The sequence below is a fragment of the Dipodomys merriami genome, unplaced genomic scaffold (assembly GCF_024711535.1).
Source record: "Dipodomys merriami isolate MVZ:Mamm:240054 unplaced genomic scaffold, mDipMer1.0.p SCAF_5, whole genome shotgun sequence".
Taxonomy (NCBI): Eukaryota; Metazoa; Chordata; class Mammalia; order Rodentia; family Heteromyidae; genus Dipodomys; species Dipodomys merriami.
Window position 1 is genome coordinate 30,020,906 of NW_027206068.1, and position 15,755 is coordinate 30,036,660.

At 41.2% G+C, this 15,755-nt stretch overlaps 1 protein-coding gene across 4 annotated transcripts in view; it reads right to left on the bottom strand.

The window, feature by feature from the left end:
* The window catches only part of Magi2 (membrane associated guanylate kinase, WW and PDZ domain containing 2), a 1,319,799-nt gene that overhangs the window by 39,846 nt on the left and 1,264,198 nt on the right, over window positions 1-15,755 (bottom strand). For 2 of the 4 annotated variants that reach the window (XM_069996347.1, XM_069996346.1), the window contains one exon: window positions 9,627-9,715. The exons of the other annotated variants lie outside the window; for them this stretch is intronic. In XM_069996347.1, the coding sequence (XP_069852448.1) occupies window positions 9,627-9,715 (89 nt within the window). The remainder of the gene's footprint in view (window positions 1-9,626; window positions 9,716-15,755) is intronic. 4 annotated transcript variants of the gene reach the window in all.

Genomic DNA, 15,755 nt, shown 5'->3' on the forward strand with positions numbered 1-15,755 from the left:
AGACGACTGATAGGATTGTGTTGGGCTGTTCTGCTATCCAAACCGAGTGAGCAGCTCGCTGTGAGATATTTAAATGCTTAGTTATAGTCTTTTGAGTTTTTCAAGCATGGTCATCACCTCCTCATACTCCAGGGAACTACCTCAGAACCGGCTGGATCCAATACCACATTCGTTTAGGAATTGAGTTCATTGTATACCTCCTTCTCCTAAGTGATGGAAACCTGGTCTACTAGTTACATATGATAGCTCATTCTTAGAATGCAATTATTTTATGCGTACTATTCAAAAAGGAACTGTTCAATATAAATAAGAGCAAAAGATGCTGCAATGGAAGGGATTTTGGTTTTATCCTGGGATGCTGAAGGCTGGAGAGGTAGAATTCTTTCTCTAAACACTATGCTATTCCATCATCAAATGCTTGGCATTCCTCTTTCTTTGGACTGCAGTACGCTCTGCTCTGTGGTGAAGCTCCTGCATTCACAGGAATGCTCTCTTTCTTCCTAACAGATCCTGACCTTGCCATTTCCTTTTTGGTCATTCATTCAACTAAATAGAATGTAGGCACTCTTGGGTGCTCTGGACACAGTTGTGCTTCCTGATTGACCCAGCACACATGGAGCTATGAACAAGTAAGATAATATATGACCCACTATTATTATTTTTCCCTAGGAGACAAAGTCACAGGAAGGCAGTGAGGATGTCATAATTTCCAAGTCACATTTTGTAATACTTTATAACCTGGGGGTGGGTTTATGTTTACATTATCCACCACTGAGGCGCCCAGTGAAAATGCATACTTTTCCCTGGTGGGTGGGCTTCTCTGTGAGAAACAGGCTTGTGTTCCTCTAGCATCAGTCTATTATGCAAGCTTCTACTTAGAAGAACTGGCAGGACAATGATATTCCTTTTCCCAATGAACTGCTTGGAGGGGCTTCTGTGGCAACAGGAGCCTAAATAAGCACACACTGGAACCACAACAGATTCAGCCGTCCCTTTTCTTACTGCCCCACTGGAGTCTCTATTCCAAAGCCAATCAAAAGCAAAACCCTACACTGTAGCAGAATGGAAGCTGAACTACCACCACCACAAAAACAGAATGAGAGAGTGAACTGGTCATGATGCCAGCCTTAGGATGACCTGCCTGGCTCCTGCTAGCTGCTCCTTTAAGAACCCGAGTCTTTCATCTAACACTCCCAGGGCTACTTAACAAAATAAAGCTTGTACGTGCTTTCCCCTCTCCTGAGTCGGTGTTTCTCTTTAGTCTCATGTGAGGCACTGACTGTCTTCATTTGTATTGTGTTAAAACATGTGACAAAACTGATCATCTTAGCCATTTTTAACTGTACCTCACAGTGATGTTATATGCGAACTTCTACAATGTTTTCACATTGCAAAACTGAAATTCAAATCCATCTTTTCTGTTACCCTCTACCCCCAACTGACTCCAGAAAAGATTTAAGTTACTAGCCCTCAAGAGAGGTCAAAGAGACAGAAAATAGATTTAAGGAAATAATAATAGAAAGCTTCCCAAACCTAGAGAAGGACTCAAATATTCAAGTACAGAAAAGCCAAGGGTCACCACTCAAATTTAATTTAATCAACTCTATTCCAAGACATCTTACAATAATCAAGCTTTCAATGTGAAAAGTAAAGAGAAGACTCAAGGTTACAAGAGTAAAAAATACAAGTGTCTCAACCACCTGACAGTACACCTCTCAGTACAAATTTTACAGGCCAGGAGAAAGTGGCACAAAATGTTCGCAGTATTCAAGGGAAAAACTTGTCAACTGAGAATATTGCACTAAAAAATTATCTACTAGAAATTCAGTAGAGGGCCAGGTACAGTGATTTGTACCTATAATCCCAGCCACTCAGGAGGCAGGGATAGGAGGATTGTGGTTGAAGTCAGCATGCACAATAAATGATCAAAACTCATCTCCACAAACAAGCTGGGTGCAGTGGCTTGTGTTTGTATTCCCAGCTATGCAGGAGGAATAGATAGAAGACTGCAGTATGAGGCTAGCCTCAGGCAAAAATGAGACCTTACCTGAAAAGTAAGATAAATCAAAGTGGGTGAGGTGTGTGGCTCTAGTGGCAGAGTGCATGTCTAGCACATGAAGAGTTCAAACCCTAATATCACAAAAAGCAAGAAAAAGAGAGAAAGAAGGCAAGAAAGAGATAATGAAAGTGAGATAAAGATAATCTCAAATGAAAGCTGAGAGAAAAATATCTTTACCGAATTGTTCTAAAAGAAAAACTAAAGGAAGGTCTTCAAGCTAAAAGAAAGCTATTAATGAATAAGAGAAATATACGAGAGAAATATAAAAACTTACTGATAAGAGTTATCACATAAGCAGATTCAGGATGTTCTAATACTATAGTTCTGGTGCATAAACCATATCTAAAGCATGAAAACTAAAACACAAAACCATTAAAATAGAGATCAAATGTTCATGAGGTTCATAGATGAGAGAAAATGAAACATGAGAACCAAAAGCCAAAAACAGCAAAAAAGTACTGTATTAATGAATAATCAGATCAGGAACCTACATGCCTTTCTTTTTTTTTTTTTTGGTCCGGTCGTGGGGCCTGAACTCTGGGCCTGGGCGCTGTCCCTCAGCTCTTCAGCTCAATGCTAGTGCTCTACCACTTGAGCCACAGTGCCACTTCCAGCTTTTTTCTTTTTGCTTATGTGGTGCTGAGGAATCGAACCCAGGGCCTTGAGCATGCAAGGCAAGTGCTCTACCACTGAGCCACCTTCCCAGCCCCACATGCCTTTCTTTTTGTTCCCACAATTTACTGAGCTGTAGTATGAAGTAGAAAATGTACCTTTGACCTGCATCTGGTGATTATTGTGACCTGGACACCAAGCAATGATATTTTGGGTTTTTATAAAAGGAGTCCTATGATTATAGAAATGCTTGTAGAAGAAAAAAACCATTTATCTCAAGGAAGGACACTTGTTTTTAAAGGGGCATCTATGCTGGGTGCCAGTGGCTCACACCTGTAATCTTAGCTACTCAGGAGGCTGAGATCTGAGGATTGCAGTTCGAAGCTAGCCTGAGCAAGAAAATCTGTGAGACTCTTATCTCTAAAAAAGGACTCAGAAAAAACTGGAGGTGGTGCTGTGGCTCAAGTGATAGAGTGCTGACCTTGAGCATAAAGTGACTCAAGGACAGTGCCCAGGACCTGAGTTCAAACCCCAGGACCAGAAAACAACAGCATCTGGTACAATCTTTTCTTTGTTTAAAAGATACTGAAAGCCAGACATGGTAGTGAACTCCTGTCTCCCAGCTACTGGGGAGGCTGAGGTGGGAGATGATGAGTTTAAGGTTTGAGGCTAGCCAGAGAGAGAGAGAGAGAGAGAGAGAGAGAGAGAGAGAGAGAGAGAGAGAGAGAGAGAGAGAGAGAGAGAGAGAGAGAGAGAGAGAGAGAGAGAGAGAGAGAGAGAGAGAGAGAGAGAGAGAGAGAGAGAGAGAGAGAGAGAGAAGATTTTGTCTCAAAAGAGCTCCCCGCAAAGAAAAATCCAAGCTGCAATATGAATCAGTCTTCTCAACACAAAAAATCAATAGTAATGCTATATGCCAGTAGCAAATTATCTAAATGAAAACAAAAAGGCAATCCCAGTTAAAAATGAATATGTCTAGGGAAAATTTTAACCAAGTAAGTGGAGGACACAAAAAATTTAACCAAAATAGAGGAGGACACACACAAAAAATGTAACAATATCCTGTGTTTACAGCTTAGAAGAATCAATATTGCAAAATGTCCACCTTGACCAAAGAGATCTACAGATTCAATGCATTTTCTGTTAAAACTTCTCTATCAAAACACAGTGAATTAGGAAAAATATCCTAACATTTATATGGAACCACAAAAACCTTGAGTAATAAAAGTCATGTTGAACAAAAAGGACCAAGAAAGAGGCAGCACACTAATCAAATCACCATGTATTGATATAAAACAGACACACAGACTAATGAAACTGACCAGAAAGCCTAGAAGTAACATGTTCTACAGCTATCATACTTAGAACTAGCAAGCAGAAGAGCTTCTAAAAGAAATAGTCCTGGGAAAACAAGAAGAAAGCAACTGGACTATTGCTTATCAGTTACAAACATCTACTCATGCCAGGTGCAGGTGATTCATACCTATAATCCTAGCTACTCAGGAGGCTGAGATCTGAGGATTGAGGTTTGAAGACAGGCAGAGAATGAAAGTCCATGAGACCCTTATCTTTAATGAACCAGCAAAATGCCAAGAGTGCAGCTGTGGCTCAAGTGGTACAGTGACAGTTTTGAGGGAAAACGCTAAGGGACAGTGCCCAGGTCCTACATTCAAGCCCCAGTACTGGCATATACACAGGCCAGAAGATAAGGAGAGTATTTAGGAGGCAAGGTCATGAGTTCAGTTTTGAATTCAGAGCTGTGGTCTATGTAGGTAGAAGTGTCCAGTAGGCACTCCACTTTGGAGTGGAGCTATGGAAGGAAGGAAGAGATGACAAACCATCCAGCAGAGTTATGAGCACAACAATGACAGGAGGAACCAGAAGGGACCAGGCATCATATAGGAGATAGGAAAGAGAAGGGTGTTATAAAGGGGACAGAGTTGGAGCTTTTAAATTAGGAACCAGGGAGGTAAGAGCCAATCAGATAGTATCCTGAACAACAGTGCTTACCGGTACAATGAGTCTCAAGGTTTTGATGAACTGAATCAATTACTGGATTTTGTTATCCTAGAAACTGGTTGTCTTTGAGGTGACACTTTCACTTAAAAATAGTCCTTACTGAAATTCAGATTTCAAAATGGAGGATGACATGGAAAAAGCGAAATTAACCAGAGTACACGTGCTTTCTTTTAATCCCTAGAATACTTTGGAACAGCAAGCCAGGAACACACAATATATAATTTTGACAGAGCTATGATTAAAAAAAGTTTTTCTTAAATATTAGTTTTACTCTATAGATGGTGTGTCTTATTCATCATTGCACTCTGAGTACCCCTGCCTTTCAAAAATCAAGGTAGAGAACCTGGATCTATTCCCTTGCCTGAGCAAGGTAGAGCCCTAGTTACCCAAGGCGGCTGTCCACACTGGGTGGGTTCACTACAGGTTCAGAATGTGGGGTGCTTTGTGGGAAAGATCTGCCCATAAAGTAACAGGTAAAAACGATTCCCACAATTAGTCTGTACAATGACTACCTTTTCGTGAGCACCATGCTCCTGGCTTTGGGCTAAGCAGATCAGCTAAGTGGAGCTCCAGTTCCCCTCCCTTTCCACTCTCCTCCTTTTCATCTAGAAAACAGACAATTCTCCCCACACCTTCCCCCAAACCCTGTCCCTGGCTTTCATCTTACTCTTTCTTTTCCTGTCTCTCAAGCAACTAAAAATCAAGGGAAAACCAAAATGAACCCTCTTACTTTACTTGCTTTTAGTTACTTTGTCTTTAATTCACTTAAAAGGAATCACTAATTCTGGAGGCCAATAGTATATTAATCTCTCACTAACTTTCCTATAAATACGCCTCCAGTGAATGAGTAATAAACTGAGTTGCGTTTCAGATATTTGCAGAACACTTGTCCAAACCACTGCCTCTTCCTGGGGCCTGTGCAAGTGTCTGATGGATGACCTTTGCTGTAAGAAGACTGAAAACTCCACCCTGGGACCATGTTAAATGCTGTTCCAGAACAGGTGTCCCATGAAGAGCCATCAAGTCTGATTGCATATACAGGACACTTCTCCTTCAATCATCTTTCCCTATACCTTAAATCATGCCACTGCTTTATCCCATAGCACCCCGTGACCTTGCCTTCCAGGAGAGCACTTGAACTTTGGCACCCCTACCTGCATGCTTGGCTGACTTGGGAATAAATTTTTTCTCTTTGACAAACCTTGCTTGTCTCCATGATCTGCATACTATGCAGTGGGCAAAAGAGGCCTGGTTCAGTAACCCTGCCTTCTCTTGAAGTGGCAAGAAGTCTCACAGTGGTCAAATGAGATTGCTGCATGAAGTTGGTTCACAGTGCCATCTGTCTGCAGAGCTCACCCCTCCAGGGCTCCCCACACCCTCAGCCCTACCAAGTGTCCAGTTTCTTAGCTACTTCATTTAAGAGCCCTTCAGATACCTGACACTCAACAAGCCCCGAATTCACAACTAAAATTATCCTTCACCCTCCTCGCTAGCCCTCTCCTCCACACTCACCAGTCACACTCACTCATCAATGAAATGTCTGAAACATGGCCACAGTCCAACTTCAATGCATGGTCACACCCTGCTTCCCTAATGCTGGCTACACTTCTGCTTTAACATTTAACTGCCTGCATTTTGCTACAAATCTCACGGTACTATCCCCACCATTTAAAACACTTTGATGACGTCTCACTAAGTAGAGTTTATTTCTATTTATTTTTTGGCAGCATTTGTGTTTGATTAGAGTTTCACACTTGCTAGCCAAGTACTAGACCACTTGAGCCAGGCTTCTATCCATTTTTGCCTTTAAGTTACTCTTCAGATAGGGTCTCATACGTTTGCATGGGCTAATTTCAGATCTCAATCTTCCTACTTAGGCCTCACATCTAGCTGGAACTCTATAGACCTGAATCTCCATGCCCATCTTGTTTGTTGAGATGAGGTCTTACAAACATCTTGCCTAGGCTGCCCTTGAACTATGATCCTTCCAATCTCTACCTCCGGAGTAGTTGGAATCATGGTTGCGAACTACTGCACATTGCTTAGGTGTTGTAATTCTTTCTCTTGGCAGAGAAAGCTTCCTTCTCTCTCTTAGTGATGAAGATTGAATTTAGGGCTTTGTGTATGTTAAACATGTGCTCTACCACTGAGCTGCACCCCAGACCAAGAAAGCTTCAACATTTTTTTTAGATAGAAGGCTTTCAAAATATTTTCCCTCTTTCATTGTGTCTGCCCCACTCACTCATTTAGCCCATGGTATCATATGTTACGCTTGTCTCCTGGACTTGTATTATCTCTCTACTCTGGTTGGAAACTGCTTTCCTTCTCATCTGTGCAGGTGAAAATGTGTCATTCAAGCCCTCTCAGATGGACTGCTCTATAAGTCTGTTAGGTAGTTTGTTATCCTGACTACTTTAAATTTTTATTTCCCTTCACTGATAGTATTCCTGTTTTCTATCTTTCTCCTACTAGCTTAGGAATACACTTCTCAGAGCCTCTGCTATTAATCTTCTGACTATAGCATGGGGCAAGGTGCCTGGGTCATTGTGGACTGAGCTGAAACCACAAAGAGTCCTCCCGCTCCCCCACTCCACCTCTCTTTTAAAGTTAGTGACTCAGTGAATTGATTCAGGCTTCATTGCCATGGTTACAGTCATTAAAGTAAATCATATAATAAGAATAGACCTTTCTTTTGTCAGAAACAGATCCATACCAGTGGTCATTGGACCAGATTTCCCCAATAATTATTCTATGGATTTATACTTTTTCTAGTCTTTCCTTTAAAATAGAAAGACTTGGAAAAAATTATATTAAGTGAAGTAAAGCCAGGCCCAAAGAAACATAGGTCCCATGGTTTCCCTTATTTGCAATAACTAGTTTAAGTCTAGGACAAGCAGAAAAAGGTCAAAAGCTATGTACATATGACCCTATAAGATGATGTTAAATGAAATGAACCCCAAGATAGGGACACAAGTGGTTTTTTTCTTTCTTGCTATTGTTTTTTTCAAACATATTTAAAATGTACTATGTGATTCTTTTTTGTTTTTCTTGTATGTTCTCCCCCCACGGTATAACCCCTATTTTCACTGTATTTGATGTTGGTACCTTGTGTATATACATTGCATCTTGTGTGTATATGTTTTAACTTGGCTTTCCTCTGGGACAAATACCTCAGAGAAACAATATATTTAAAACTTATTCTGTCTAGATATCTTCAAGGAGTGATTGTATGTGTGCATGTACATGTATGTGTGTGTGTGTGTGTGTGTGTGTGTGTGTATGTGTGTGAATGTGTGAAGGTACATCAGCATAAAATTTTTTGATAAGGAAATGTTTAGCAGGCCAGTTAAAGATTTCACTTTAGTGAATCATATTGTCTTTCATGTTAAATTTAAATCAATCCTGAGTGACAATTAGCAAGATCATTAATAATGGAAAATATGTTTCAAAAAAACTCCGAGAGATAGCTTAAAAGAATTTGATAAGAGCCATGTGCTAGTGGCTCACCTGTAATTCTAGCTATTTAGGAGATGAGATCTGAGGATCACCGTTTGAAGCCATCCTGGGCAGGAAAGTCTGTGAGACTCTTTTTTTTTTTTTTTTTTTTTGGGTCCGGTCGTGGTGCCTGAACTCTGGGCTGGGCGCGGGCGCTGTCCCTCAGCTCTTCAGCTCAAGGCTAGCGCTCTACCACTTGAGCCACAGCGCCACATCTGGCTTTTTACTTTTTGCTTATGTGGTGCTGAGGAATCGAACCCAGGGCCTTGAGCATGCAAGGCAAGCGCTCTACCACTGAGCCACCTTCCCAGCCCATCTGTGAGACTCTTATTTCCAGTGAACCACCAAAATAACCGAAGTGGAGATGTAGCTCAAGGGGTAGAGTGCTAGCCTTGAGCAAAAAAGCTCAGCAATAGCATCTTGGTACTAAGTTCAAGCCTCAGGACTAGCACTAAAAAATAATTTGGCAGAGAGATGCTCAGGCAAACCAGACTGAGAAATGTGTCCATTTGATTCATACTTTGGTGGCTGACCATAGAGTCTGAGCACAAGGCACAAGTTTTAATTTTTGTTAAAAAGCCAATCTGACATTTTCAATTTCCTGGATGCCACAATAGTGGAAGTATGGAAAGAATTTGAAGGGTAAAATGTTGCTTGAACCATAGTTTTAAAGCTATTGTCTACATCCTACTTATTCATGTGTTTGGATACTTTTTCTTTCCTTATGTTTATAGTGAGATCCAGCAAATACCCGAGAAGACTGATGCTAGAATAGTGGGGAATATTCTGGACATAATATGTTGAGTGTTTCAAAAAAATAGACACAAATAGGGTCATTTATGAAAAGAAATTGTTCTCTCCTATGAAAAGAAATTGGTCTCTCCTTAAATTTGGTACATCACTGAATATGGAGGAAGGAAGATAAAATCATCCTGTCCTGGATAGAAGCCTGACACAAAGCAGGCTGGGAAATAACCCATGATTCTATTGGCGAGTTCAGAGTGCCTGGGGCAGGAATGTCTGCTGAGCATGGCTTTCTTTCTATCTGGTACAAGATGGGCAGCTCAGGTTGGAGCTGTCTGTACTTGGACTGAGAGGAACTAAACTGAGATCTCTGCACAGAAGTCTGGAGAATATTATTTCAAGAGTATGGGAGAGAATTAGGCTGATACTGCTTTGCTGGCCTCTGCCCCAGTCTTCCATGCCTCCTTTCCTGGTATGGCCATGCTGGGCTGTTCTCCCAGACTGTGATACATCTCATGTTCTCATGAATCCACAAATCCTGTCTTTGGTACATTTAAGGTCTCAGGTAGAAATATTTCTCAAAATTCTAGCAGTAATTAGACAAGCTACTATGAAAGAGAAAGCATTAAACAGCAGTTAAAAACATATGCAAAACCAAGGCTCATTGGAGAAAGATAATATTCATGCAGAGTTTACAAACCGTGTCTTTAGGGTGGCCCAATAAGTAGAAATATGGGGACCCATGCTTGTCACTTTTCATGCACATGGAGAGACTGGAAGGTACCATTCCTAAAGGAAGGGGAGGAACAGCCTAGGACCAATCATTAGAATTAACAGAACCAGTGACACAGATATATTATTACTGTTAGAGTCAAGATTGCTTAGTATGTTTAGAGCACTTGAATAACAATTGTCTAGGTAGTAAGAATAAAGACTTTCAGCAAAACTAATCCTATCAAGCATGCAGCAAGTGAAATTAGTGAAAGCCTGAGACATACGTGTGTTTCATAAGTAGCTTTTTCTCTAACTATTAAGGGCATCCTGAGGTACTTTTAGGGAGGCACAGATATTTAAAAAATCAAAATGTTAATATTAGAATTCTGGTAATATTTTCTTATATTGGGATGTTTTAGTTACATCAACTGTCATTTGAGAAACAGTCACAGTAATTAGTCCTATATTAAAAACTTGTAAAATGGAAAATAAAAACATAAAGCATTGTAAAATAAAGACATGATGTCTCCATGTTTACGTTTGTATTTTCTTTAATAATCTCATAAATCCTTATAGTCCTCCTCACTTATAATACTTGACTTATTTATATTCAAAGTTCACAGTTGACTTGCCGGATGTAATTGCTTTCTGGGGAGAAAAAAATAAAGCAGAAGAGAAGAATTTACAGCAATGTCTTTCCTGTTCCACTCTGCTACGCACCTGCCGTGGGCTGTGCTTCGAAAACAAGCTCTGAGCACTAGCTGAACCCACCAACCACCTCATGGTCTATGTTTAGCTCAGCTGGTAGACTACTGTTCTTTACTTAGAACTTCTGGAATAGCCAGGTCAATAATTTTCTAGAGTCAAGGTCCTGGGGAGAGGGAACCACTGGCACTGCCATACCTGTCATGGTGCTTCCTCAGCTTATCTGGTGTGAGGAAAAGGTGGTTCCCTCATTGCTGGGTTAATGGTATTAGAGGAACACAGGCCATGCAGTTCTGACACATTGAGTGGATTTCCTCTTGGCCTGTGTGCACTGATGATGCTCCCTCTAACCATGCTCAACGTGGGGGCTGTGTATATGGCTCCAGCACACAGAGTGAACTGGGCTTCCACAGTGATTTCAGAAGATGCCGTAGGGAGTGTTTTCCCTCCACTCCGTGTGTCTGAGGGAAGGAGGGACACAGTGGGGCACCCACCAGCTCAGTACTGTTGTAGTATCATGCCATCATTTTTTTTGTTATCAATAATGAGACTTGAATTCAGAGCCCCAAGCCTGCTTAGCTTGTTTGGCTAGTGTTCTACTACCTGAGCACGCAACCAGGCTGTTCTTTATTATTATTATTATTATTATTATTTGCTGGCTAATTTAAGATGAAGTCTCTCAGACTTTTCTGCATGAGCTGGCTTCAATCTATGGTCTTGCAGATCTCTGTCCTCAGTAGCTAGGATTGAACATGTAAGTTCATCCAGAACATTTTAACTGCCCTAAAAGTCCCGAGTGTCCAGCATATTCATTATCCTCTCTTCTAACCTTTACCACACAGATTTTTGTCTCAAACTCTTATGCGCTATTTTTGCTTTTATGTTCTGATAAAGCCCTCCTGATATTTCTCTCTAGCTAAACTATCTTCAGTCAGAACCAAAGACAAAACCATAGAATGCCCTACTCTAGACTTGACTTAAATATTCTAACTGTGCCAATAGCTTAAACTTTTGAGAACCATACGTTCTTCAAGGTACTGTTTAGACCCAACAAAATTATAATGGAACAACAGACATACACTTAGGCCAAACAAAACAGCTGCTAACTAAACTATGGCTCAGCTATTCACCTATAGAATCACTGGCTTTCCATTTCTATAGAAATGGAAATGCCCTCTCAGGACATTCAGTCTTGTAGTTCAGTGAATCTCACCAGAGTGCAGGGCTTTACAAGTGGAACCCTGCTCATGATATGTGTGCTAAATATGGCTCACACGGCACGCAGCTGTGCACCTCACATTTCTCTGTAGTGTCCACTCCTGCTTTCTCAACGCGTTCCTTCCCCTGTGTTCTGGGCCCCTGCACTGCACCTTCTGGGCTTGCAGTTTCCCAACACATGTACTTTTGTTCTACTAATGACCATGTTTAAATCCAAACGAGAGCCTTCTCTCCACGATACTGAAACAGCTTGAGCATTTTTGCCCCCAAATTACTTACTACTTGGCAGAACTAAATGGCAAAATCAATTAATAAATCCTGGGAATTGAACTTCCCTTTGTGGCATTCATTGTGAAGCATTCACTTCCTTCCCACAGAGAGATTCCACATTCCATTTCTACTGAGCTGGTGGGCCTCCCACTGGGTCCCTCCTTCCCTCAGACCCACAGTGTGGAAGGAAAACACTTACAACAGTCCTAGGAGATTCAGTAATCTCAAGGGTAGAGAAGTCTCTGAATTTACAAGTTCTTAAAAAAATAGAGTCCTGGGCTCAATGCATCCTTCAGAATATTCACAGGATGTGTGGACTGTGAAAGGGAGCACAGGCATCTGTACATTGAAAGGCTGAATCATTGCTTTAAAACTACTGTGTGTGTGTGTGTGTGCAGGGGTGGGGGATGGGGGATGGGATGGGGTGAGGTGTGTGTGTGTGTGTGTGTGTGAGAGAGAGAGAGAGAGAGAGAGAGAGAGAGAGAGAGAGAGAGAGAGAGAGAGAGAGAGAGAGAGAGAGAGAGAAAGAGAAAGAGAAAGAGAAAGAGAGGAGAGAATAATAGAGAGAGAGAGGAGAGAGAGAGCAATAGAGACAGAGATGCTTCTGGGTTCTTATAAAGAAGTATTTCTTTCCTCCCTCCTCTTCAACATATAGGGTTTTTCTGGTCTCCATATTTAACCTGTCTCTTGATTCCTGATCTCTACTCTCTACCTCCCACTTTCCTGACATGTATGAAACATTCTTTTGAATTTGTACTTCCCTGAGGTCCATTCTGTCTTCTTGTACTGTTTACCACTACAAACCTTGCCTTTTCTCCTAGACTTTTGCTTCAAGTGATCTGTTATGGGTGAGCTCATTCTGGAACAAGGACAAGGAGGTTCCTGTTGGAATCTAAAATACTCAGAATGGGTTACTGGAGGAGCACTAATCTTAGATTCCCCAAGACACCTGTGGCAGCTCTTCTTAATGAGGCTTGGGAAAGATACCGCTTGGTTCACTGATTTCCTTCTAAAATATATTTGGGATTGAGGAGACTGGACCTTAAGAACTAAATGTTTCTCTTTGGTAGATACTTTGGTCACTGTAAGGTCTAGTGTATTTCATTGGAGTCTTTACTACCTGGCAAGTGAGGACTTGCAGGTAGGTGGTGGTGGTGGTGTGTCTATAGAGCCTTAAGGAGGAAAATTATGCATACTGGAAATCAGGTAAGACTAATAAAGGAAATACTATTATAGTCCATGATTTTCTTAGCTTTGGCTGAGGACCAGGAAAAATAATTTGAGAGTTGGGTATCCTTTAAAGAAGCCTCTACAACACAAGAACATACTGTGAACCTCATGGTTAGCTTATTTTCTGGGGTTGCCTAAAGGCTGCAGAGAGCAGTCTTGAGCCTTCCTGCCAGGAAGAATCTTGTTGTCTGTGTTCTCCAGCCCAGGTCCTGCCAGGCAGCCTGTTCCCTTCCCCGGAGTGCTGTCATTTTCTCTTACTCAGCAGAAGGAATTCTTGAGTGATTTGTAAAACTTCTCATGGGAAAGGAAGATAATGCCTAACCATGAATGTCAGAGAGGAAATTAACTTTCAGAATTTATTACCAAGGCAAGCTACCTTTTGCCCTCTTGAAAAGGCAGGGAAATCAGGCAAAGGCTGTGGAGTCACCTAGAGCTCCCTTGCAAGTAGTCTCGAGGAGTAGGAGTGGCCAGTGGTGGCTTTCTCCTTGTCCTTGCTTGTGGGACACCGCCCTGACAAAGAGGGGACAGTGCTGTGGGATGCCACATCTGGCTGGGAAACACAGGAGGAAAAAGCCACAAGTAGCAAGGGTGGTAGGTGAAGCAAATGGAGTAGTCACCCACTAGTAACTGCCAATTTAGATGAGTTTCAAGGGAAGATTCAGCTCCTTTCTTCCAAAAAAAAACAAAAAAAAAAAAACAAGCTACCAATTATTGGATGACTATCAAAGGAAAAGCTTTACAACCTGCAGATAACAAGTACTCTATAAGTACTTGTTAAACCCTATGAAAATTAATGAACTCAGTTTTGATTTTTCATGAGAGCAGAGTCTTTTCATCAATCCGTTCTCTGCTGGCAGCAATTGTCACACTATGTCCGATCAGCTCACAGTGGGCCAGGATTTATCTCACCGTCATGGCTTGTGAAAGTTCATGGTAGGCACCTAGGAAACTGATCTAGTTGAGGAAATGTTATTACATTAACTAGACATTTTCAATGTTGATTACATTGATTAGATATTATTCCAAAAATCTGTCCCATATGGAATATGTGGTAAGTATATCACTTGGAGTTTGTCTTGGAATGATCAAAGGGAAAGAAGAAATTATTGATCAAATAATTATCAATAAGTGTAAGGATATACTTCTAATGTTTATTTGCCAGTGTGTTACAAAGAACAATCAAATTAGCCCTGCTTGTGACCATCTAAATAAAGACCAGTCCTGCTTAAACTGGTGTTCTACTAGGATTGTTCTAAGTCATTTTCATTTGTGAATTAAAGGGACACTTTTAAGTCAACAACCACTTGGCATGCTCATTTCTTCAGCTATAGTTACTCATGTGGACAGATATTCTCTCTGCTCAGAACACTTTTATTATCCTTATAAAATACAAACAATTTCATTTACCAAGGGACTGCAATCAAATCAAAAGGTATTAACGACACAATTAGCTTTAACAATGCAAGTGTGTTGGAGGTATAATTTACAGATTGGTTATTTCTTTCCCTTCATGGAGGCATTTGGCATTAATGGGGCATTTGTATTGTGAGAATTCTGCTTCCTCCTTTTTAACCCTGCTGGCCTTCTAAACAGTACTGAGACTCCCACAGACCACTGGAGTCCAGTGTTCTATTCATAAGCACCTGCCCTATTGCTTTTTAAGAGAATAAGCAGACCAGGGCTCCAACCAAAATGGAAAAGCATATTTGCTTTATTTGGAACCACTTTGAATAGCAAATGTTACCAAGGGGAATGCTCTACTTTGCTCTGAATTGTGCATGTTGAGAATTTTCCCATCCAATGCCACTTCTGTTTACTTTAGCTCTGGCTATGTGGTTTGGTTTCCAAATTGAGTGTGTGGGACAAGTTGAATGCCTTGAATCCCAACGAAAAATACCTGTATTTCAAAGCAGGATGCTCATTTCTATAACCTATTCCTGGGCAGTTTTACAACCATGGTGAATACTTCTTTTCCTCCTAGCCTGTTTGGATTTAATTTGGGCAGCAACAACCAGTGCTAAGGATCTTGGGAAGGGCTGCTTTTGAAGCATCCCAATCTGGATCTTTTCTTAGAATGTGGGGAGACATTTCTGTATCCCTGTCAGTTGTTGAGATGTATAACAAGGGAGGAAACCTCACACATTCTTATCCTGAGAATCAGAGTTGAAGTATACATCTCCTGAGCTTCTCCTTCAAGGACTTTTCTATAAAAGCAACTTCTCCTTGAAAGCCCTTATCTTTTTCCAACTCTCTGTGCAGCAGGTTGACAGCCTCTGTGTGCAGCCATACACTTGTGACGGTGGCGATTGGTAGAGGTGTCACCTGCCCATTAGTCTTATGGTAATGATGGACGGCTTATTTGTTGTGTGCATATTCCTTTCCTCAGATCATTGGTAGATGCACTGATTTTGGTTAGTCATTGACCTGACAGATTGCCCTTGGTATTTTCCCTCCTTTCAATTGTACCAGTGCTTATCTCCCTGTCACAGATCACCTTAAGAACTCAGAGCTCTAGCTTTGCTTTTCTCTCGCTGGAGATCAGCTTATCCTTGACAAGTCCACAAGTCCAGATAAGAGGGTTGCTTCAAAGCTGCTCTGAATCCAGAGTTCTGTAGGTATCAGAGCAAGCGCTGGTGAATATCACTTAAAACCGGCATTCACACTTCTGTAGTTTCCTCAGCCTCAAAGCCCA